This window comes from Nycticebus coucang, chromosome 9 (genome assembly GCF_027406575.1).
Source record: "Nycticebus coucang isolate mNycCou1 chromosome 9, mNycCou1.pri, whole genome shotgun sequence".
NCBI classification, from domain to species: domain Eukaryota; kingdom Metazoa; phylum Chordata; class Mammalia; order Primates; family Lorisidae; genus Nycticebus; species Nycticebus coucang.
The window spans coordinates 54,024,538-54,050,229 of NC_069788.1; the positions used below are offsets into that span (position 1 = coordinate 54,024,538).

Sequence of the window (25,692 nt, forward strand, 5' to 3'; positions counted from 1 at the left end):
ATTTCATGATCTTAACCCCACACCACATTCCTCCAATTAGCTTATTCTAGATATTTTTTGATCACCAGTCCTTACTTTTAAGTATCAATCAGAAGATACACTTATAACATAAAAAGAAAAAAAGACACATTTGTGTGACCTTTTATTTTACCATAAGCTATATGGTGAATCCAAACCAGCCCACTCAGTATCTATTTAAGCCAAAGACTGAAAGCCATTCTGCTGGGTGGCAGGCTTTGATTGGACTGCATAGTATCTGACAGGAAAGAGGAGGGGAGGGGAAGTGGGTGAGAATTCCAGCTTAATCATGTCGAACCAAAGTTGCTAAAAAGTTCAGACATCCCTGGGAGAAGGGATATCTTCTGGGTTGGTTGGGGTGGTCTGTATTGTCCTATCCACACAAAACAGTTCTATATGCTTATTACATAAGCAATACCAACATGTATTACAGGAAGGTGGATGCTGGGTTACTTATGACCAAGTTCTGTGGTGGCCTGTGCCTGGGTGGTCTATATGATGGTCCTGCACACAGCCTAGGGTATAATCTGTGTCCACTCTGCCACTGGACACTGACTTCCAAAGGAACATCTACCCAAAGGCTATAGGAGACAGGATGAGGTTGAAGGTCTCGAGACTCAGATATCAACAAAGCATCACTATGCATTTGGGTAGTGCAAAATGACTACACTTATTGCCCTTATTATCCAGATTTGGCCATAGTTTCCAAACTTGATACATTCATGGTAAAATCAAAAGGTAATATTTTGTTAATTAGAATCAAATTTATAAAAGTAAAATTGCCCGGTAAGTGCTAAGGCAATTAAAACCTCAATGAAAAAGCCTGTATATGTTCAGACTCAGGTAGCTTTAGTGAAGTTGCTTCAATTTTCTTAACATCCTACATGCAGGTAGATGAATGAAGAACATGGGTTCATAATCAAGTACAGGAAACACCCCTCGTGTCATTACTTCTCACTACCCAGCTCTGCTCACTTAGTGCTAGCTCCAAAATCCTCTCTGCCTTTCACTCCCTTTACCCAGACACACAGCTCAGCTGTCAACACTGGTGTGAAACAGGAAACAGTCTGCTCCTTCAGACTTAGGAAACTTAATATATTAAATAAAAACAAATGCATTATTTCTTTAATAAAAAGATGTAATCACATCTTTCATCATTTCAATAATCTCCATTCAACTCCTACAAAAATGATATATTATGGCTTCTTCCTAATACTGGAGAAGAGCCAACTCTCCAGGCTAGTGAGTGCCAATTCTTGCACAATATTCAAATTCTAATACACCCCAGTTAACACTTAAAAATAATAGGCAGAGTCATTAATGCGAACAGAACAGCCTGAATTGCATGCATATTTATAAGGTCATCCCTTCTTGATTTATTGCACTTCCATGTAACATTACTATTTGAAGTCTTACTAATTCTTTTTCATAGCTGAACATGCTTAATTTGAAAATCTGTCTCCTGGCTACAGGCACTCCCAGGAGAAATGCATTCTATTCTCTTGATTATAACATGGACTTCTTGTAATACTTCAAAACGTGGTTCCCTGTCACCTTGGCCCCTCAATGTTAGCACCCCATGATTTTGGGTGCAACTGAGTGCAGCAGCCTGAAAGCCACTGTCTATAGCTGAAGGTGACATTGGAACACAAGAGTATCTAGATTTTTCAGCATAACGTACTGTGCAATACTGAGTGAATAAGGTATTCCATGAGGTATCAAAGAACAAGATCTATAAACACAAGGTCAGAATGTAAAAAGCAAAAAGATTACTTTTCTAGATATGTAAAACTCAAATTAAAAAATGAACCAAATTGTGCCAGTTTTCAGAGAAATTTGGTAGTCACAAGACTAACTCTTAATCATTTAAAAATGTTTTGCACATTACTGATTCAGAAATGGAAAAAAAAAAGGTAATTGCTTTCTGAAAAAGCTACCTGCTTTTCAATGACAAGAACATAAAAAGCTTTTCATTGTACAGCATTATTAGCTACACACTATTTGAATTTATAACTTGAAAGAAATCACATTTACATAGCTAACTTTATCATCTGTAAAAGCGTTTTAGGTATGTTTTAACTATCAAAATTATCTATAGGTAAGGGACTTCCAAAATTATACAGTTTGAAGATCCTTGTGTAATAAGCAAAACACGTAATTAACAAACATACTTTACATAAATATATATTTTCCTAAAATATGTGCTAAGAAACAAGTACTCTGGGATGAATAGTAAGTATAATGCTGCAATATTAGTTTCCCCAATTTTTTAAAAACCAGGCTAATATTGGGCCTATGCTGGGAAATGTGAAACCAAATAAAGCAGTGATGCAAAGTCAAATTAAATATTGAAAACAAACAGCATAAACTCTAAAAAGTATAAATTACATTCTAATTTTAATAACCCAGGATAAGAATAACAAAATATGGGGTTTATTAGCAAGTGAGGACAAGGAGAAGTACTTGAATTCATTAAATAATAATGAATTTCATTTTCTAGCCCACAGGTTGGAAATTATATCCATACGATGAAGAGGCAAAAGAACAGAATTTTCTCCTGCCCATCAGCTCAGAGCCTCACAAACAGCATAGGCACTGGTAAATGGAGGGAGGACCCAGCCTCTTACCTGTCTCAGAAAAGGCAGCTCTCTATTATGGTTGTAATAGAATTTGCTATTTCCTGGTATGAACTCAAAAGTGAAAATGATACTTTTTCAAATAAGACATACCTCACTTGATCAATATAAAAATTAACCCTCATGACCTGAAAAAAGTAGCTATAACAAAACATGAATAATGTGACTCTTCATAGTGGGAATATAAATTGATTTAGGTTTTAGTTTGAGTGACCAAATAGGACTTTGAACAGAAAGGGACAAAACCTTAAAGAGCCTTAAGCCTTATTATCACCAGTAAAATACAAGATGTGACACACCAGCTCTAAATTAAATGGATTCACGGTAGAGTGCTTCTACTTTGTCCATAAAATACCTTTTCTTTTTTCTAACACATTTTAAAAGGCAGCAGAATAGGATACCATTTGAAGTTAAACTGCTCTACTCCTAACTATGTCTTAGCAGCAACTAAAGGGTAAAAATATAAAAGCAGATTTACTAGAGCTCAGGAAACAACTTAAGATGGAGGAAAACTTCCTTATTCTCTTGTAGCTCTGCATAATTATTAAAGTTCAAATTGGCAATATGATATTTCTCAGCATTATATAAGGTCATAAAGTCAACTAGATTGTAAAAATTAAATAACCTAAGTTAAGATACAGGAGTCAATTTATACTTCTTTTAATCTATTACAATCTTCCTTTACTTGGTAATTGAGTTCAAAGAAGTGAAGAATAAGTAAATTTTCAAATACATTGTACAACTCTACTAAAGCATTTTTATTCTACGTTTTAAAAAAAGTAATAGGAAATGTACACATAGATAAAATGATCTGAAAGCATTTCGACATTAACACAGTAGAAATAATCAGTTGGAATAGCAATAGACTAAAGATTTTAGGCAAAAGTGTTTAAAATAATACTCACTGAGTCTTCATCTTGAATCATCTGTACTAAGTTGTCCAATACAGGTGTCAGATTTCTAAAGAGATTTTAAAGATGTGGACAGTGGAATCAAATCAAAAGGTTTCAGGAGGCTGGTTATTTTCATCATTGTCATATAAAAAAATTCAAAACTCTTACTTGGATTTCATATTATTAAAATTTTTGCCTAACGCCAGGTGTTGTATTGATCTGTTTTTACTGAGCCACACTATTAAGGTAGATAGGTCAGATTCTAAACCTGGAAAGAATCAGAGTAAGTACAGCATCAAAACACATGTGTATAAATGATTCTCAACTGGAACATAATTAAGCAAAGGTGACAGGCAGTTGGATGACTTCCTTTACCAACCTTTTATTTTCAAAGGCACCATTTGCTCTCTTTTCATGTCCTATTATCTCACAGGGATAAACCCATTCTCTACAAAGACTTATCTAAATCTCTAATACAATCAGTGGCTAAATGAAGTCAGCAGGATTTGGGAATGAATAATGGCAGGAAGTTCTGTCTATCCCCACCATTTTGTGAGAGAAGATTCCAACATACTGTTCATTGGAAGGTAACTGAAGTTAAAGTTGTCTATACAGATTGAACAGGTTCATACTAACCTGCTACTATAATCAGCAGAAATAAAGCTATTGAAATAAGCTTCTGAATAAATGAATGAGAGTAAAATTTTATTGTCAGCAAGCATGCAAAAGGTTACCTTTATCAATGTTCTGATGATATTTTTTAACGGAGTTGTTTTACTGCACAGACTTTGCATATTTGGCCATGGAACCAACTTAGTAAGACTTTCACAGAAATTTATTCTATAAATAAAGCCTATTATTAAATTTAAAAGCCCTATTAGTAAAACTATGAAATAAATTTTTGTTAAGGTGTTGTCTAGATTAAGGCAGAAGATAATTTTTTCTTTATTAATATGCTTCAGTTTCTTTTCTCATTTCTGACTTACCATTGTCGGAGATATCTAAGCTGGTGATGTTGTGGATTTCAGCAATGCAGCCTTCTAATACTTGAGCACCTCCTGATCTCAGCTAGAGAAACACAAGCCAAACACAAGGTAAAATCTTCACCCTACTAACAGTGTAATCAAAAAAAAAATTAAAAATAGGACAGATACTCTTAAAATAAACTTAGAACCAAAGAAAAAACAAAAGTTTGTCAATTCCAAAAAAGTTATTATTGATGGTAAAGAGCTAATCACTAGTCACTGCTGCTGTTCTGCGTGTTTGCCTTCCTTCCTTTCTTTCTTTTTTCCCCCTTTCCTTCTTTCTTTTTTTGGAGACAGGATCTTGCGCTGTCACCCAGGCTAAAGCTGCATTCATTGATACCATCACAGCTCACAGCAACCTCAAACTCTTAGGTTCAAGCAACCCTCCTGCCTCAGACTTCTTTTACTTTTTTTTTTTTTTTGGAGACACAGCCTCAAGCTGTCCCCCTAGGTAAAGTGCTGTGACATCACAGCTCACAGCAACCTCCAACTCCTGGGCTCAAGGGATTCTCCTGCCTTAGCTTCCCAAGTAGCTGGGACTATAGGCGCCTGCCACAACACCCAGCTGTCATTGTTGTTTGGGGCCCAGGCTGAATTCGAACCCGCCAGCTCAGGTACATGTGGCTGGCACCTTAGCCGCTTGAGCCACAGGTGCCAAGCCCTGCCTCAGCCTCCTAAACAGCTGAGACTATAAATGTGTGCAACCACTCCTTGCTAATTTTGCTATTTTTTGTACCGACAGGGTCTCACTCTTGCGTAGGCTCTTCTCAAATTCCCGTCTCCCAGAGTGCTAGTATTACATGTGTAAGCCACAGTACCTGGCCCCATCATTACTGCTCTTTTCTATATTCCATGACTCAACAATAGATCCTAAAATCGTAAGGAAAAAATACAGAGAAAAAAGATGGAGACCACCCAGGCCCACCACTAGCAAGACAGCGCATGTCAACCCAGAACTTCCTTCATCTCTGACTTTTGGGAATCTAACAAATTCTGTTTAGACATGAGAAAGTTACTATTCTGTTTGATTACTGCTGTTTCAAGGTATACACTCTCTACTCAAGTAGCAGCAAAAAACCCCAAAGAAACCATACAGACTTACTCTGAATGTCAAAAACTTCAGGAAGGACCCAGCCCTAACTTTCTATACAGATGGGTGAGAGGTTTCACTAATATAAAGCAGATACTAGATAACTGAAGAGGATTACAAAATAATTTACACAAATTCTTTGAGCTAGAAGAAAACTGGTGGGTTAATCAAAAATATTATCTTACTATTAGTGTAGAGCAAAACTAAGAATGAAGTATTATTCTCACCGCATTTCCTATTTCAAAGAGAACGATAACCTGAAAAACCTAATATAGTACTTTTCACCTTTTCCCATGAAGCCAAAAGCACTTTTTACAGAGGTCACAATATCTTTTGTTTTCCATTCAGCTTCTATCCTATGTAAGGCATTGTAAAGGATGCAGTTTCCCAACCTGTGGTCCTTTTGCTCAGTAAAATTATTATCTAATGAGGAAAAAGAATCTATAATTTACTGGAAATCTACTGTGAACCAAGGAACTTGGCAGGTCCTTTCTTCATGTAAAAAAAGTCAATTTTATATAATTTCAACATCAAATTTGTAATACAAGGTGCTATTTTCTACTTGTCCAAGTTTTGAATAAGAATTCAAAGAATCTTCATTTCCCATTTCAGATGCAGTATTTTTATAGTACCTGGGACCAAAACTTGTGAATATTGCTGCTGGCTTCTTAACTGGTAAGTAGAATTTTGCTCAGACCTTTCAGATCACTCTTTGTTCAGAAGTATTTCAGTTAGGTGTCTACATTCGGCTGTTTGTGCCTTATTTATTTATTTATTTATTTTGGACACAGGCCTCTCTATGTTGCCCAGTCTGGTCTCAAACTTCTGAGCTCAAGGGATCCTCAAGTCTCAGCCTTCCATATGGGTGGGATTACAGCCATGCATGACCATGCCTGGTGGTTCCTACTTTTAAAAGTTAACAGGAGACTGCTCTGAGGTGAGCTCTGAAGGAGAGTTATTACAGAGAAGCAGACCTCTCGAAGAAACTGGTCTACATACTTCAAGAAAACCAAGAGCAACTCCATGGCTAAAGGGCTTCTAACTCAAGTGTGTGATGCTACTGTCAGGAGTAAGCGCCAGGCCCAGTTCACTATCCTTTGTTGTTTCCTCAGGAACTCTCTGAATGTCCCAGTGAGCCTGTCTCATTATGCCAACTCAAAGAATGGTCCGCAGACTGATATTAATCTACAAACAGTTTGTTACTAGTCTGAGATGAAATTCAAAAATTGATCATAAACATCTTAGAAACCTTAGGAGTAAAAACTATTAAGTTTTTTACATCTAATAACCAAACTTAGAGGTCTGCATTTTTATATCTTTCTAAATCTTTCTAGTACTTCAATTCTTATTATATTTCATAAATATATTGGTTTATGAGAGATTAGAAATTTAAAAACAAAACAAAATAGGTTCTTTACCAGATAGTTTTGGAAAGTACTACGCTAGGTCACAGCTCATAACCTCAAGAAGTAAATGTGTAGGTGGTGCCTGTAGCTCAAGCGGCTAATGCACCAGCTATATACACCAGAGCTGGGGGTTCAAATCTGGCCTGGGCCTGCCAAACAATGACAACTACAACCAAAAAACAAAACAAAACAACAAGCCGGGCATTGTGGCAAGTGCCTATAGTCCCAGCTACTCTGGAGGCTGAGGCAAGAGAATCACTTAAGCCCAGGAGTTTGAGGTTGCTGTGAGCTGTGGCGCCATAGCACTCTACCCAGGGCAATAGCTTAAGGCTCTGTCTCAAAAAAAAAAAAAAGAAAAGAAGTAAATGTGTACATAGACCATGTCAAAGCTAAAGCAAGAACTCATTTAAGTAAACACCTCAAAAAAAAAAAATTTGATTTTAAGACTATGGAAAAAAATATGCTTTGGAGAAGATAAACATAAGGGTATAAGTCTTTACAATTTCCTATTTGCCAATAGTGCTTATTCTGTTGAGAAAGTTTCCACAAGTAAAATCTTTATGGTCTATCATTATAAAGTATACTGAAAGTATTTTATTCATATGAAATGCAGGTAGCATTTAAGGCTTCAATTCTGTTTAACTGATAAATATTTTTACGGATAAAATTGTAGAATATACCCTAATGTATAATATCAACCCATTTTCCACTGCTTAGGCAATAATCAGATATATCAATATATCCTAATTTATTGATTCATAAAGTACTTACACAATGGCCAAGCTAAGGAAAGCCCAAGGAGAAAAAAACAAGATATATTATCAGCAGTAAGTAGAACAAGAATAGAGAAGAACTTGATGTCTTTATTAATACACTATGTAATGAAGCAGAGTCAGAACTAATACATCAAACTAAAATTTTCTCCCTAAACCAAAATAAAAAATTTAAATAAGAAAATAATGGATGTTCAGTTATCAAGAACACTCAATTGAAGTCACAGGTTATTAAATGCCTAAAATTCCCCCAAAGCTACAGCTGTCCCCAAACAGTAAAAGCTTTTCCATTACTGTAAATGAAAATCCTTTTAAATGAATTTGCATAATTAGAGGCTGTGTCTGCATGTGTGCATGTAAAACCGGTTTCTAAATTACCCTGATTTGGATCCCACACACTAGCATTATTTAAAAGAAAGCAAGATCAAAGAAAAGTAAATGTGACTGAATAACAGAATACTTTATGAAAAGTTAAAAATAAAATTATGTTTCTTTCAAGAGAAAAGTGTCCTCTCACTCAAGGAAGGTGGAACATTTCAGATGTTACTCAAGAGTTTCAAGTGAAATGTTAATATGTAATACTCAAATATCCATCATGGGGACAAAGGAAGCCAGGAACCCTAAAATTGAGATTTTTTTTTTTTTTTTTTTGGAGATAGTGTCTTGCTATGTTACCTGGGCTAGAGTGCAGTAGTGTCCTTATAGCTCTCTGCAACCTCAACCTCCTTGGCTCAAGTGATCTTCCTGCCTCACCCTCCCATGTAGCTGGGACTACAGGCACACACTGCCACAATCCTTAACTAACTTTTCTATTTTTAGTAGAGATAAGATCTAGCTTTTGTTCAGGCTGGTCTTGAACTCCTGAGCTCAAACAATTGTCTCCTAGAGTGCTAAGTCTACAGGTATGACTGACCACGCCCCACTAAGGAAGACCTTTTAATAATTCATGTTTCTTCCTCAAGATCATTTGTCATGGCGTGGTGCTTGCAACACAGTGGTCACAGTGCCAGCTACATACACCAAGGCTGGTGGGTTCAAACCTGGCCCAGGCCAGGTAAACAACAATGACAACTGCAATAAAAATAGCCAGGTGTTGTGGCGGGCACCTATAGTCTCAGCTACTTGGGAGGCTAAGGAAAGAGAATCGCTTAAGCCCAAGAATTTAAGCTGGGCACCACAGTCAGTGCCTATAATCCCAGGGGCTTCGGAGGCTGAGGCAGCAGGATGCCCACAGCCTGATTCTGAGGTTGCAGTGAGCTATGATGCCACTGCACTGTGCACAGGGCATAGGGTAGAACTCTCATCTTGACCCAAAAGAAAAAAAAAAATCATTTATCATCTATTCACATTTATTTATTTATTTATTTTGAGATCTGCCACCCTTAGTAAACTGCTGTGACATCATAGCTCACAGCAACCTCAAACTCTTGGGCTCAAGTAATTCTTTTGCCTCAGCCACCCTAGTAGCTGGGACTATAGGCACCCACCTCAATGGTCGGACATTTTTAGAGATGGAGTCTGGCTCTAGCTCAGGCTGGTCTTGAACTTACAAGTTCAAGTAGTCTACCCACCTCGGTCTCCCAGAGTGCTAGGATTATAGGCATGAGCCCTGGTGCCAGGCCTATAATCATTAGATCATTTGTCATATAAAAAGATGTAGCAAAAATCCTAACTTAAATATACAATAACCTCTAAAGTACCTACTTTCCTTTAATAGGAATTCCAAAATTATTTAAAAAAAAAAAACAACAAAACTAATTTTCATCTTGGGAAATTTTCACACATAAAACTGAATGGTGTTAGTAACTTGGGAGGCTGAGGTGAAAGGATCACTAAGCCCAGGAGTTGGAGGATGCCGTGAGCTACGAAAACACCACTGTACTCCAGCTTATGCAACAGAGTCAGATCACATCTCTATATTAATATAAAAAGAAAAAAGAAATAAAATAACTAAAGGATGTAGGGTTCTCAAAGGGGGAAAAAATGATTAGGCAATATCCATTTCAAAATGTCTAACTGCTAACAGGGTTTGATGCCAAATGACAATTTAGTGCCTGAGAAAGATGTATATAAATACAGCCATTTTCAAGGTGCAAATAGCTGCATGCATTCTATTGCTTCATACATGAATCCATGCTGTCACATGAAGCATTTGAAGTTTTGCATTCTGTACCTGGCCTGATAGGAAAGGGATATATGAGAGGTACCTCAAAGTACCTCAAAGATGCTGACCTCAAGGCTGGCCGAGTGACTATCAGATCAAATGTAATTGCCTGGCACGTTTCCATTCACTTGCCGCAATGTACTCCCCATTACAAATCTTACTATCTGGTGCTTTTCCTCCCCACCCCCCAATTCATCATCAAATGCAATGAATCCCTGGAATAATCTGCAGAAAAGTTTCCACTCTAGGGCACTACCTCCCACACCCAGACCTACAACTAATTCTCAATATTAATTAGCCTTTGTATCTCCATGGAAATATCAGACATTTTTTTCCGCCTATTTGAAAGAAGACTAACTTTGAAAAATTCCCTTTCAGCATTGATCAACTATGACTATGCAAATCAGACCAGAATGCGATCCGATGGATTCCCCTTAGATAGTTGAACATGTGGGGAAAATAAACATGCATGCCTGCATCATTATTGCCAAATAAACAATTCAGAAACACTTCTTTTGGAAGAGGTCAAAAGAACACACAGATTTCTTTGAATAGCTATATTCATTCTAAATCCTTACCCTCTGAGAGTGAATTAGGATCAGCCATGACCACTCAGAGGTAAATCTGGCCATGGAGGGTAATAGTGTTTTGTGTCCCAAAAAACTCCCACAGGTTTCAAAAAGAATTAGTCTCATGAATTTATTGGCGAGACTGTTTCTTCTTGAAAGATACAGAATAGCTTTGAAGACTATTCTAAACAAATGAAAAGACAGAAGAATATTTAGAAAAAAAATTTCTAAATAAATTCTGACATTCAGAATAAAGCTCCTCCCTGGTAATCCTCCTCCTCCCCCTAGATAATGGCTCACATATGCTGGGCCTGGCCTAGTGTCATTGTGTAGAATACTAACTCCAAACCTATTATTATCCGCATTCAACAGATGAGGAAAAAAAGGCTGAAAGAAGAAGGTAAGTCACTTGATAAGTCAAGTGGCTGAGCCAAGTTTCAAAGGGGGACTTTCTGACTTCAAATTGCCTGCCCTGGGCTATGACATTCTTTTGCCTACCACAACTACCATGAGTCATTTTCTTACACAAAATACTAAGGGAAAGAAAATGAAGTGATAATAATTAACATAAAACATCTTAAGGAACACAGTTTTTTTCCTGTCGGTATAGAAGTTATTTGTAAATTAAGGTTAATTTCAGTACTTATTACCTTAGCTATCATAAATCTCAAAGAATATAGACCAAATTATTGGATTTGTTTTTCCAAATAACAATTATGCTGGCATTGTAGGACAGCAACTCCATAAATACCTGCATGATACTTTCATAAAGTGTAACTTTCCTCTCGCATTCAAATTAATAAGTGTGAAATGCCTCTTTCTAGGAATTAAGAAATTGCCTAAGAACTACAAGTCAACTCACCAGGAAAGGTTAAAAATAAACAGTAAAGAAACCAGCCTATGATACAAGCAAAATTGATTTGCTTAAATTATTCTAAGTTTTCTATCCAGACTCTTTTAATTTAATTCCTACTTTAAGGCTAATTTCTTCCCCTCTCCTCCCAATAATCTCAACCACCATCTTTTGTCATCATTTACCTTATGACACACAAATAAACCTGATTTTAAAATCAATTACTGGATTTATTTTCCCTAACAGGAGAAGTGAATCAGAGCAAAAATTATATACAGCAGATGTTTTACGTTAAAGTTAATTACCTATTTGTAATTATAGGACAACATCAAGGCCTCACAATTGTGCCTTTTTCCCATGGTTTAGGTAGACTGTTGTATTGGGAGCACCTGTAGGAGGCGCTGAATTCTTATTATGGTGTCCACATCAGAAACCACAGGAAAACACTGCTTAGCACTCTTCAGCACTATGCTCAGACACGTGACTCATCTCGATCTGAGTAAGTTACCCCTGTAGAAATGACTTCCCGAGATGATTATGATACTGGGGAGAAATTTTATTTCTCACCATCTTTTGGATTTTAAGACTGGATTTATTTGATCATCAGGGAAAGTTAAATGTTGAATGCTTCTATGATTTTGACTGATGTGCTAAGAGCAGAGTTTGTGTCTACTATAGCTAAATAATGAGAGAAAGAACGTATACATAAGCATGATTTTAAATTCAGTTGGTGAAAGCTTCTGAAATACCGAATAGATGATTAAATAGATGATTAAAGACCAATGCTTAACACGCCAACATGAGTGCCAACCCGTCCAACATAAACTATACCATAAATTCAAACACTTTTTTGGAGTTTACTATATCATGAAGGGAAACAAACTGAAACCTAGATAAATTTGGACATCTAAGCATAAGAAACAAAATTTGATAAAACACAATAATATAGATTAGGAAAATGCTTTTTGTATTTTACCAATTTTCATAAGCAGCATTATAATGTGTGACTTTATAAAAGTGAACACCGGTATTGTAATTCAAGCTATAAGATGTTAGAACACAGTACTAGGATACTTTTAAGCTACCTCCATCTCAATTCATCACAGAATCCATAAAGAAAAGGCCAAAATGAGATCGGAATTATCATAATAATAGTCAATCTTATATGAGATTAATCATCTGATCTGAATTTCTGCTTTAATAAAAAAATTACAAAAGAAAGTCTACTAGCAATAGATTTGTTAATGAAATTGTTAATTTCACAAGGTGTGCCATTTTTTATCCAAAAATGTCTGTTTTCCATAGTTCACCTAAAATAACTATCAGAAAGTTAGTTCTAATAGGTCACAAAGGAGTTTAAGAAACAAAGTATACATAACATAAGAGTATTCTTTGGGCACATAGCCCCCTATCAACTTATTTGAGAAAAAAATACCTGACCATACTTAATATTACAATAATTACCACTATCAGTATTAATGTTAACACCAGAAAATCAGCACAACTTGTCATTATGGTGCGGCCATTAGTGAGCTACATTACTTCAGCTACTGTAGATGCAGGGGTCCTCTAACTACGGCCCGCGGGCCACACGAAGTGGTGTCATTGTATTTGTTCCTGTTTTGTTTTTTTACTTCAAAATAAGATATGTGCAGTGTGCATAGGAATTTGTTCATAGTTGTTTTTTTTTTTTTAAACTATAGTCCGGCCCTCCAACGGTCTGAGGGACAGTGAACTGGCCCCTGTTTAAAAAGTTTGAGGACCCCTGTGACTCAGAGGATCATTTATGTCCATTCTAGCTTTATCACAGAGTTAAATGAAAAATGTTAGATTGGTAGCAGTCATGACATTTAATCAAGATAGCAAAACTGTATTAGAGGTCATTGCTAACTGAGTACTTTGATCTGACAGAGCAGTCAAGTTCATGTCAACTAGTTTTCTGTGGCAGATCAACCTTTCCCATCCTCCTTCATCTCACTCCTCCCTCAATTAAAAAAATTATTGGCAGGCAAATGCTAGTAAACAATTAATCATATTACAAGAGTTGGTTTCTACTTTATAACCTAGCTTTACAAATGAGAGATCATTGATTTATAGAGGAAAATTCCACAGGGCAAGGATAGCTTTTTAGAGTTTTATGTTTTGGGGCTTTTTTGTGTGTTTGTTTTATGTTTTTCTTCTTTCAAAACAACGAGACTAGTAAAGCACATAGTTGGTGTTTACCCCAGTTCAAAATTAATGAAAAATCCTACTCTACAATTTATATGGTAAAATTTCAGATTTGTCACTTTCTAGAATTTTCAGAGATGTAAAGCATTAATCTTATTCAATATTTAGTGTTGGCTTGGTGCCTGGCATTTTGTTTGGAGGTAAAGGAAATGCAAAGCAAAGTATGATACAAATAATGCCCTCCAGAAAGTTACAACCTAGCTGAGAAAGCATACAGGAGCCAGTTTAATAGCTATGCAAGGCACTATGTGGTTCAGTGTCCAAATGCATGCTACTATCATTAAGTTCTAGATAATTAGAAAAGATCAAGATTACAAAGGGCTGAAGCAGTCAGAGAAGAAAACTGGCAGGCAGACAGATAGGAAAACAGCAAGAGCGAGCAACCTTTATGCATACCCAATATTCTACGAAGCAGCTTTTTAAAGAAGCAGCTCCTGTAAAGTCCATAATGACCCACTGGGAGAGATATTAATATTATCTGCATTTTGCAGGCACAGAAATTGAGATTTAGTGGTATTAACCAATTCACCTAGGAGTATGGTGCATGTATACAGGAGAGGTAGGCCTTGGAGACTGGGTGAGGAGTGGAGGGGGGAACGTAATTAGAGAGGAAGCTGTTGAGCATAAAGGGCCAGGAATAGGAATGAGGAGAAACTCACCTCCATTCCCGAGAAGAGACAGAGTTTGACACGGTGGGTAAAGTCAGGCTCTGAACAGCCCGAATGGTTGCACTTAGGTATTTTCTACTTATTGCCACACAAACTAAAAGTATCAAGATAGTAAAAGTTTACACGCCCTCTAAAACGTAGAAGCTTTTAGTTTCAACTCTTCTCTGTAGGCTCTTTAACAGGAAATATTTGAAGTTGCCACAGACATTTTAATTTTCTAATTTTAAATCAAGATATTAAAAAGTGAAATTAAGGACAAGACAGCCATTCTCTTTCACACTCTACCAACCCAAGTTAGGTTGTACATATTTGTCCCCTGCAATGAATGCTGTGTGATTCCCTTTCACGACAATAAAGCTACTTTATGGCTTTATATCTCAAGTCTTCATTATAAAATACTTAGGCCATACACACCAAGAATAGGGAAAAAAGTCATTAAAAACACACTTGAAAGCTTCCTGAATGGTGCTCTATGGCTGTGTGTAAATAAAACTTAGAAAATACAGAACATCAGAAACTTGTATAATATGTTTTTCTGCTTTGTTTACACCCTGTGGCATCACAATATCATACTTTTCCCATGAAAAAGATGAGGCAATTTTGAAGCTGTTATCTATTCCAGTGCATAGGCTAACAGTGTTCTTACCTCACAGTTGCTGAGATCAAGAGAAACCCCCTTCAAGCTATGATTACAAGCCAGGCCCAACAACAGCGCTCTGAGGGAAAGAAACACACACGTCAGATACAAATCCCACACAATGCAACAACAAAAATATAGAAGCACACTGAATAAAGCTCAGAGAAAGAAAAATGCCTTTCCAGAATCAAGGTCAAGTACAAGGCACCCTCTCACTTTTTAAAATGCCAACTGCATTTCTGCCTCCCAACAACAGTGAAAAAATGACTCTGCAGCATTCTTCCGTCTAACAGGCAGCAAGCCCACCATAAATGTAAAACTGGCAGGACTGCTATTCCTATGCAAATAAACCAACAGCACACCTAATTGCATATTGAAATTAAATTGTGTTCATCACAGATAAATTCCCACCTGCATCTGCTTGAGAACAGTTTTAATAATGTTTAGAATCTTATTAGGCAATTGCTCTTAGAGTAGCAAAGTAAAGCTGGTTTTCCCTAGGGAACATAGTAGTGAGGCAGTCAGACCCCACAGTCCTCCAGGATGTGAAATTATATCTAGACGAGTTTACTAAGCACCCTGCAGTAATGGGTAGGCAAGGGCATACAACCGCTGAAGATTAAAAAACCTGCATCTTGAACTTGAATCCAGGATCCTGCCTGCTGAACTACCAGCTAGCCCAGAACAAACCACATCACAGTTCTGAAAATGAATCTTCTCATCTCCAAAGACTAATCACTCAAATCTACTCTTTTTTTTTATTTTTTTTGTAGAGACAGAGTCTCACTTTATGGCCCTCGGTAGAGTGCCGTGGCATCACACAGCTCACAGCAACCTCCAGCTCCTGGGCTTCAGCGATTCTCCTGCCTCAGCCTCCCAAGTAGCTGGGTCTACAGGCACCCGCCACAACGCCCGGCTATTTGTTGGTTGCAGTTCAGCCGGGGCTGGGTTTGAACCCGCCACCCTCGGTATATGGGGCTGGCACCTTACCGACTGAGCCACAGGAGTCAGTCTTATAGACTTCAACATCATCAAGCAAGTTGGAAACAAAGAATCCTCACACGGATACTCATTTACTATTTATTCTGTCTGAAGAGAAGACTCTAACTTAGCCTTTGTGACAAATACGGAGGTAAGCATGAGATAATTCCTGTTCTCAAGCAAGGGAAACAAATAGGTGTGCAAATAACTAATGCAAGGCAGGCAGTGGTGACTGCTAAAAAAGGTGGAACCCAGGCAGTTTCTATCAATTCATAGGGGTGATTACCTTTCCCTCTGCCCCCAGGAAAAGGACTCCACCCAGTATATTCCAAAAGTACCACAGGATGAGGTGGCAAGGTAGGGAATGATTTCTTGCCCAAGTCTCTGAGATTTTCTGCTAGGCCAAAGAAACAAATGGTATGCTTGAAGACATTCAACTATAGAAGGCCAACGATTCTCTGCCTCACTCACTGACAGAGAACTCTAGCAGTGGCGTGCAACACGTGGGGGCTGACTACCTCCAGTAATGAAGAATGAAGATAATACCTCCAGTGAGGAGGCTGGAGGTGAGTGCCCTTCTTTCTACTCTCTTAACTCAGTTCACTAGCCCCTTATTTTAAAACGCTGCCCAGTGAGAAAGAATGGGTGTATCTCATTCTTTGTGTACATCGTCAATTACTCATTAAATTGCTTCTGTTTTCCTAAAAATTGCTTTCCCTCTCTTTCTTTCTTGGGGGCAGTACTGAGTCACTGAAAGTGTTTGGACTAAAAGTAAAAGGCCACTCTTCTGGGTCCTGGCTCTGTCGCTAACACTTGGGTGACCTTAAGTGCATCTCATTTTCTGTGTACGTCTCAGGTTCTCATCAGTAAAATGACAGGATTAGAATGTTACCAAAGAAGTCCCTTTTATTATATTTCTAACACATGCTGAGTTTCTAGGGTTTAGTTGTCATATATTTCAACATTCCATCTTTATAATGCTTCAATGAAAAAAAAAAAACTTCCTACCTTTCTTACACATGCATAAAGGCTGAAGAAACAAATGGTATGCTTGAAGACATTTAACTATACAAGGCCAATGATTAGGAGGCAAATACTCATGGGACTAGTAAAAATAAATAATCCATAGAAATTATCCTTAAATAAAATAAAGCAGACAATAAAGCACGGTGGGACTAGGGAAAAAGTCTACAGCAAAATACGTTGTTTATTTTAACCTAACGAAGGTAAAATTGTCTTAACAATTTTCTTCTCAATCCTTACATCACTATTGCAAAATTGTTTAAGAGAAGAATCTATATTTAATTTTACCAGCTCTGCATTGGTGACACTAGTTACAATTTGGGGGTAGCACACTTAAAGTGCATTTTTTTTTTTTTTTTAGCTTATTTTCTCATGGCTACTGATCCAAGCCCTTCAAGAAAAAAGATGCCCCCCTCTAGGTTCTCCCCATACCCACACTTCCCCTATTTTCGTGCAGTGGAAGGCTATATGGGGTAAGGAGCACTGCTTGAGAGCAGTGGACACAGCTAAGCACTTCCCAGAACACCCTCGGGGGTTCTTCCCTGCATTAGGATGGCCCCTCAATTTAACTCCCTGCCTCTGCCCAATCCTGCTTTATTTCCCCAACTCTCTTCACAGGTAGTGATCCCAAGAGAATGTGCTAATAAATATCCTACAAACTAATCTCTGTTCCAAAGTCTTTCCCAGGAAACCCAACCTGTGATGATGATTTTGGGCAAATTACTTCGTGTCTCTGAGCCTCAGTTCCTCAGATGTAATTAGGGATAATGTTGCAACTTCCCACAACTGCTGTCCATGGAGGAGCACCCCACAGTGTCCAACTTAGAGGAAGGTTCTTTGCAAATTCCTTTCCATCCTCATCCTCTCATAGATATACCTGAGTCTCATTTTTGTGCTATCTTTTCAAATTATGTGTGTATCCTATTTAATGTATATTAGAATTTTGTTTACAGAATCTTCAACCATGAAGGCTTTTCCCTCACAGGAACATTTTTTTATGGAGTGAAACACAGAGCTGAAGGGACTACTGATTTAACATTATTAAACATTCATATGAATAACAGGCCCAAGATTTAACAATTACAAAGTACCTCTGAAGTATAATAAAGTACAGTAAATCCAGCATCATTGTAGGATAAATATTCCATAAAGATGATGATGTTAACCAGTGAAAAGTTACTCTATATTATACAGAAGTAAAAAATATTAAAAGAATCAGAATATCAGTACCTATCACTAAAACTATTTTGACTATGCTGATTTCCTGCTGATGCACTACAAGGGCAAGGCCATGTCTGCTTTTGCTCTCTACTTAGTGGTCTTGTGGTATCCAGCACATTGTAGGTGGTGCTCAATAAATAGTACTTGAATGCATAAGTTGAGTGTGATGAAATTATAATGGGATACTAATTCTGATATCTTCCTTAATATCCATAAGATATTAAGATATAATCATGAGGCTTAAATTGTTTGTGACCACCACACTTAGAGATCTAGAATATATTAATTCAACATTTTTTTTTTTGAGACAAGAATCTCACTCTGTTGCCCAGACTACCATGGCCTCAGCCTAGCTCACAGCAACCTCAGACTCCTAAGTTCAAGTGATCCTCCTGCCTCAGCCTCTTGAATACCTGGGACTACAGACATCTGCCATAATGCTCAACTCATTTTTCTATTTTTTAGTAGCGATGGGGTCCTGTTCTTGCTCAGGATGGTCTCATACTCCTGAGCTCAAGTACTCCTCTTGATCCAGTGTGCTAGGATTACCAGAGTGCTAGGATAGGTGTGAGCCACCCCGCCCAGCCAGCATCTTTTTAAAAAACCCATTATAACATCAGACGTTATGTGTTAGCATTTGACCAGGTCTACTTTTCTTAGAGGCATCCACTGTTTCAGTCATATGGTACTATGTGAAATTAAGAACTCCACATTTTTCAAAACAAGGTGAGGGGTGATGGGACGAGAGAAAAGGTAATTTACAAATTAGTTGAAGATTAATTTTCTAGTAAGATGAATAGCAGACATTAATTTTAACATTTCATACAAATTACAAGGGAAAAATTAAATGCTGATTTATAAATTAGCTGGGGAAAGGAGAAATCCTGTGCATACATTTGAGCATATCTGACAACTTGCATAATTATAACCTGAAAATACTTTGTTTAGACTCAGAGAATTTGACACTACAGTCAAATGTATTGCACTTGTACACTGAACCGTGGTTCATTCTGGCAATGGTAAACAGAAATCTAACCAATAACAAATTACTCTCAAACCTCAATGTAGCTACACTTGTTAGTTCCACCACTATACCTACCCTAGGGATATTAACCTGTATCATTAATTTGGCTACCAAGTAAAAATGCCAAACAGCCTACAGTGATCTGGATAATTCCGAAACCAAAGCACCTAAAAATTGATTCTTCTGTATATACAAAATGTGTTTTGAATTTGATTATTAGCTAGTAGAAATTTTTAGAACATTGATTAAAACACACACACATGTGCACACATGCACATATAAGAACATGCCTAAAATGGACTGAACAGAAGTTAAAATAAAAGCAATGGGACCTGAGAGCACAACTTTTGTAGATCAGTGACTACTGCCAAGGTCACAAACCAGAAGAAAATTTTTTCCATAGAAGAAGCAAAAATATCAAGAGTGTACAATGTACTTAAAAAAAATTAATGTATTCTTAGGCCCCAGAGTAAAAAGCATTCTCAGCTGCCTTTTCTGTCTTTGGATTATTTTTTTCCCCTTTCCTCGAGCACATATGTAGAAACAAGCTGAACTTTAAAAGCTCTGGAGAAAATGAATTAACCTCTTACTTCAAGGGCTCAGGAGATAGTTTTGTGCCTGAAAGGTTGATTTGCATCAAAGCCAGAGAACTACTGAAAAACTGCTTGAAAGATGGGGGTACTTCTTTTCCTTTTCTAAAAAAAAAAAAAACACAAGAGTTATACAAGTGGTTACACTTCCATCAAACTTATTCCTTAATTATTTACTACAAAGTGATCCATGAATTAGTCATATTTTTGGTAGAAATTTAAAAGTAAACAGAAACAAATGTCTGAAGCCTAAATGATTAAATCCCTTATAATTAAAGGAATCACATAATAGGTTAAGACATATCATGAAGTCCATAAAACAATTTATTCCTATTTGTCACAGCCAATAAACTCATCATGTTTTTTATCTTTTGATTTTTAGGAAACTCCAAGTTAAGAGTATTAAAAACTAGGTCAGAGAAGATATATATTTCTCGCCAATTTAAAAACCTTTCCTACTGGGTGGCATAAAATGTTAAGGATTACTACCTACATTTGGCAATATTTTTAGATGCAGAAGCTTTCAATGCAATAAGATTAAGACTTGCTGTTGATCTGAGGAACAGCACAGGAAGTCTGGATGGCATGAAGTCTGCATTACAAATGGCTTAGTACTTCTGTACCATGAACTCAATCACTCAGGCCAAATATCAGAATAATGACAAAACTACAAAATAAAATGGTTATAACCTCCAAATATGTTCCCTTGCTATTACTGAGGGAAGTGGATGAAATCATACAGCTCAATGATAAGATATAGTCAACACTGTACTATAAAGGTTTAAGAAAAACAAGGTTAAAAAGTCCAAGATAGAACGTGAACACTTTGCTTGAATAGTTGGCATACGTATAGCACTTAACTTAATGATAGTTACTCCTATTCCATGGAGGGACTCACAGAATTTCAGGGCAAAAAGCATTCTCAATAATACTCAGTAATATTTAATATGCAGATACTTGGGAAACCCTGTTTTAAAAAGTCTTAAAACAGGACAATTTCAGTCAATTTGAGTGAAATAGCTAAGCAACCAAAATCTCTGAGAAGACAAAAAATAAAACAAAGATGAGAATTCTGGTAGTAACTTTTTGTAATATGACATCTCCAGTAACTTTGGTTTCAGATAGTGGAACAATACAAATTTGTTTTCTCTTATTCTTTTTTTTTTCTAAGACAGAGTCTCAAGCTGTTACCCTGGGTAGAGTGCTATAGAGTCATAGCCCATAGCAACCTCCAACTCTTGGGTTCAAGTGATTCTCTTGCCTCACTTTTCTATTTTTAGTAGAGATGAAGTCTCACTTTTGCTCAGGCTGATCTAGAATTTGTGAGCTCAAGCTATCCACCCGCCTTGGCCTCCCAGAGTGCTAGGATTACAGGTGTGAGCCACCATGCCTGGCTCTTGTTCATTTATTGATGAGCACCATTAACTTATTCTTTCACTGTACTTCTCCTGCTACTTTGGTTTGGTGTGGCAATGTTTCCAAATACCACTGCCCCCTTTCCAAGGGAGGATGATGCATGTCATTCTACTGATAGCAGGTTGGCTATGTGAGTCTCTTTGGCCAGCAGGATGTGAGCAGAAATGATGTACATCACTTCCAGACAGAAGCTTTACAAGCCAGTATGTGCACTGTCATAATCTCCTTTTTTCTCTGCTATGTGGTTTTCCATGTTTAAGATATAGGCTGCTCTGTCTCCTAGAGTGAAGATGATGTGGCCAGCCCACAATGGAAATGTCACAAAACCACTGCTGCTGAAAGCCACAAGATGGGGGAAGGGTGTCTTTGTTACTGTAGAACATCAATCTAACCCATCTTGACTGGGATATACTTATGAAATTATCTGTGAACAAAAGTATAAATAGCCTAAAAATTCATACCTCAATGTAAATGCTATAATTTCAACATAATTACTAAGGGCTTTCTACAACTACATGTAGCTAAGGTACTAGGTATTAACCAGTTTAATCATAACCTTTCATTTTGAAGACAAAGCAATTTGTTAGCACAAATTCTGCTCTACAAGCTTAACAGCTTTACTGAAGACTGGTCATCACAGAATTCACGGTACTATGAACTCAAAAGTGCTGGTTAAACAAAAACCTTTATAGTCTATGCTATCATCTTATAACCCTGTTCCCTCGTCAATTACAGTTCCACCAAAGCATGTTTTATAAGCTGCCTTCAAATACATGAGTTGCCTAGGTGGCCTCAATACCCTCAAATGTCCCCTAAAAATAAAGTATCTTGGAAATTTCAATTTCTCTCACCATTCTATTTTCAGAATTCATATTCTCGTATACTGTTGGAAGTGTTTGTGGTACGTCTTTCATACTGTAAAGATTTATATCACTGTTGAATAGACCAATAATACTGGGTTAACTGTTTTGTGAGGCACAGTTATGGTACAAAGCATGCCACCAAACTGAATTTCCACATAAGTAAGGGTTATTATTTTGAATATGTAAACCTTTTAGAAAGTGAGCTGGTAAAAATGAAGAAATTTCTAATATTAAGTAATACTCCATTTTATCAATATAATACGTTATCAATATAATTAACATAATATTACTCCATGGAATTAATATAATCCATATAATGGCTACATTATTATTTATAATGTGGTCCTAATTGTAAATGCTAAGTATTAAACTATATTAATTCATTAGATGATCCCAGAATATTAAACCTATATAACCCATGTACTTTTCATAATTTCCCTGTATTGTCTTTTCAATTCAGAGTTTGTGCTCTGTGAATCCTTGCTGCTTGTAACTTACTGCCTTAGGTTTCAAACATTTGCAAGTCAGGAAGGTTGACACTTAAGCAGCTTATTCAAACCAAGTATTCAAATTCCATCTTAGACATTTGAATCCTGTTTTTTTCCATGTAGAAGATATAGGATGACTATTCTTTTTTGCTCACTAAGTAGTTTGGGCCTACTTCCATGTTCATCATTGAGAAACTTCAACAGAAGTTTCTAAAAGGGCTTTTACTATGAGAGAATGCCTGTCCACATATCAGAAATAGGGTATTATGATATAATTCACAAGGGCAAGAGTTACTGACAACCTGTGATTTAAAAAGATAAAACAAAACTTGAACTTTCAAGATCTAATATTTATACTAACACTTAAGTCCCCCTTCTTTCATGTACAACGTTCATGCTGTATCACTCTGTTTCATTACTATACCAAATTTTTCTTAGAGAAAGAAACTCCTAAATGGCAATAATAGTAGAAAGGAATCCATACCGGTGAGAGAATACAGTTCTGGAGAGATTGAGCACAGCTAAATACTGAAGGCATCCACGGAGAAGAGCTCCACAGACCTGAAAAAGAAATAAGGCACTCTTATTTTCAAGTATTTCTGTGTCTAGGAGAATATTTTATTAAAGAGAAAGCCTCTACCGCCCATCCAAATAGCTATTCCGAGACCTCCAGAGCAATATTTTAAAAAGCAACAACAATACTAGCCGGGCATTGTGGCGGGCGCCTGTAGTCCCAGCTACTCGGGAGGCTGAGGCAAGAGAATCACTTAAGCTCAGGAGTTGGAGGTTGCTGTGAGCTGTGTGAGGCCACGGCACTGTACCGAGGGCCATAAAGTGAGACTCTGTCTCTACAAAAAAAAAAAAAAAAAGCAACAACAATAAAAATAACTATTACCATGTCCAGGGAACATTCTGTATTGGATAAATCCAGATGAGCAATGGCATTTGGCTGGGCCAAAAAATTGTACATGTGCTTGAAAAAATAAAAAAAAAATAAATGTTAGAATTTAGAAAGAGACACACACATACACAAAATGTAAGTTAAGGTTTTAAAATTTTCCAAATTCCAAGATCATTCTCTGTTCTTCTCTACATGATTAGCAGAATTTTGTCGTTCCACCTTCCCTGAGAGCAAAAAAAGCCCAATAATATTTAAATTAAAATTTTATTTGAGTTTAAAAAAAGCCAAATGGAATCTGAAGTACCAAACCACCTTTTTGTTACACATGACTAGTTTTCCTGATTAGCTCAATTTTATTACACCATTTTGGAATGGTGCTAATTAATTTTACCTCTTGAGAATGAAATACCACCTGAATTGCAGTCACCGTATCAAAATGCTAATCACTTCTGAAAGTGTTCAAGAAACCACTAATTTCAATTTGAACCATAGGATGGTCTCAGGCTATATACCCTCTTCTGTCCAACATAATGATTTTTTTTCTCCTTCGTTACTTCCAAAATACAACAACAATGGCCTGACAGTACTATTAGTGAATTTTTTTTAACCTCACAAATAGCTAAAACACCTCAGGTTTCAGGGGGTCACAGTGCCTACTACATTTCCTTAGTCTCCTCGGAGAAGGCCATCCAACAACGAAATTGATCACTCTGCCATTCTCCAGTCATCCTGTGTAACAGCTGCGGGAGCCCACAAAGTCCAAGCTCCTTGGCACCAGCCAAATACTTTAAATTCTCCTCTGCTTCACCAGATGCCACCAGATACTTGCAAAAACAAACAAGATTATACTGAGAGTGTCTCCGTCCTTGTAAATATTCACTGAGTGTAGTAGTTTGGATATATGGTGCTTCAGAAAAATCCTCTCTCTCAAAGAATTCAGAAGAGCGACAAATTATCCTGTATACACTTCAGAATAACCAGACACACAGAATGGATCATATTATGAAAAGCTCTGATTCAGAAACACCATTTTGCTCTCACACATGTGAAGATCCTCTGCCTCTCTCACTGTTTGCCTGGTACTCCTAGCCTGTTTTCAGTTCAGTGTGGCTTTGCTTCAAGCCACCAGCTGGGGGAGCTCTTATCACCATGAAATGGTAACCTGACTTGGCCACTGCTCCTCCAAAGAGGCAGACCCTGCTAGGCTGCTTTCCCTTAGGGCACAGGGCCAGGTAAGCCCCTGTACCTGCTGCCAAGCTTCTGGGAACTTCAGCCTGTCCCAGGCTTGAAGCCCATTATCTCTCAGGCCTTATGGGTCCACTCCCTTTCCCCCAGAAGAAAGTTGGGGAAAGATCCACCTTGGCCTATTTTATTATCTTAGGTACTATTAATGCCCCCATTTTAGCTGAGTCTTATGTACTTTTATTCTTCCCTCCATTTCTCTACTTTCCATGGTAATATTCTAGTTGATTCACATCAGAGTCCTTATTTTGTTTTGGGAGGGTGCAAATTTATGAATCCATTACTGTAGGAGACTACTGAAATGTGAAAGCACATTGAAAAAGTCATGGCACACCAGGAAACAAGGATTATTTAAATGATTTCAAGCAAGAGGAAGGGGAAAAGGAAAAATAAAAAGCACCCAGAAAGGCCTTCATGTGTACTCCCTGCCTTACCGGTAAGGTAAAATAAGAGAAATGAGAATAAATGTCACATTGTTTTTCAGCCCTGTGGAAAAGCAATAGAATGCAGCAAATTAAGGCTCTTCAAAGATGGCCACTTGCTGTAGGCCCTGTAGAAGAACTTCTTCTAAATTTTATCATGGTGACTAGAGAAGACCACTCACCACATATAGGAATGAGATCATATCTAATTCATTGTGTCATTAAGGTCTGAAAAATATTTACATTATTGATGCAGTTGCATAAAAAATCTTATAAGCGAGAGGGGTAGTTTTTGCCTTCACACTCCAACTCTAAAGAGTGGCCCCAGGTTACATCTAGCCCACTCTTTTCTCTCCATTTTATTCATGTAATAGAGCAGAACTTAGATTTATTATCCCTTTTCAACTACTAACTATAAAATAACCTGCAATCTTCCCAATAATATTATTCACTGATGATATAGTTCATTTTATGTTTCTAGTCTTTCCTATCAGGAAATTTTAACAGGTAAACGCATGTTTTTATATGAAAAAAATCTTTTAGAAAAAGTATTTCCTCCC

The 25,692-nt window shown here is 37.1% G+C and overlaps 1 protein-coding gene across 6 annotated transcripts in view; it reads right to left on the bottom strand.

The window, feature by feature from the left end:
- The window catches only part of CARMIL1 (capping protein regulator and myosin 1 linker 1), a 346,904-nt gene that overhangs the window by 112,966 nt on the left and 208,246 nt on the right, over nucleotides 1–25,692 (bottom strand). For all 6 annotated transcript variants that reach the window (XM_053602593.1, XM_053602591.1, XM_053602592.1 and 3 more), the window contains exons 14-20: nucleotides 23,463–23,540; nucleotides 23,052–23,128; nucleotides 19,801–19,905; nucleotides 14,971–15,040; nucleotides 4,534–4,615; nucleotides 3,716–3,815; nucleotides 3,560–3,614 (exon numbers count right to left, since the gene is read on the bottom strand). In XM_053602593.1, the coding sequence (XP_053458568.1) occupies nucleotides 3,560–3,614; nucleotides 3,716–3,815; nucleotides 4,534–4,615; nucleotides 14,971–15,040; nucleotides 19,801–19,905; nucleotides 23,052–23,128; nucleotides 23,463–23,540 (567 nt within the window). The remainder of the gene's footprint in view (nucleotides 1–3,559; nucleotides 3,615–3,715; nucleotides 3,816–4,533; nucleotides 4,616–14,970; nucleotides 15,041–19,800; nucleotides 19,906–23,051; nucleotides 23,129–23,462; nucleotides 23,541–25,692) is intronic.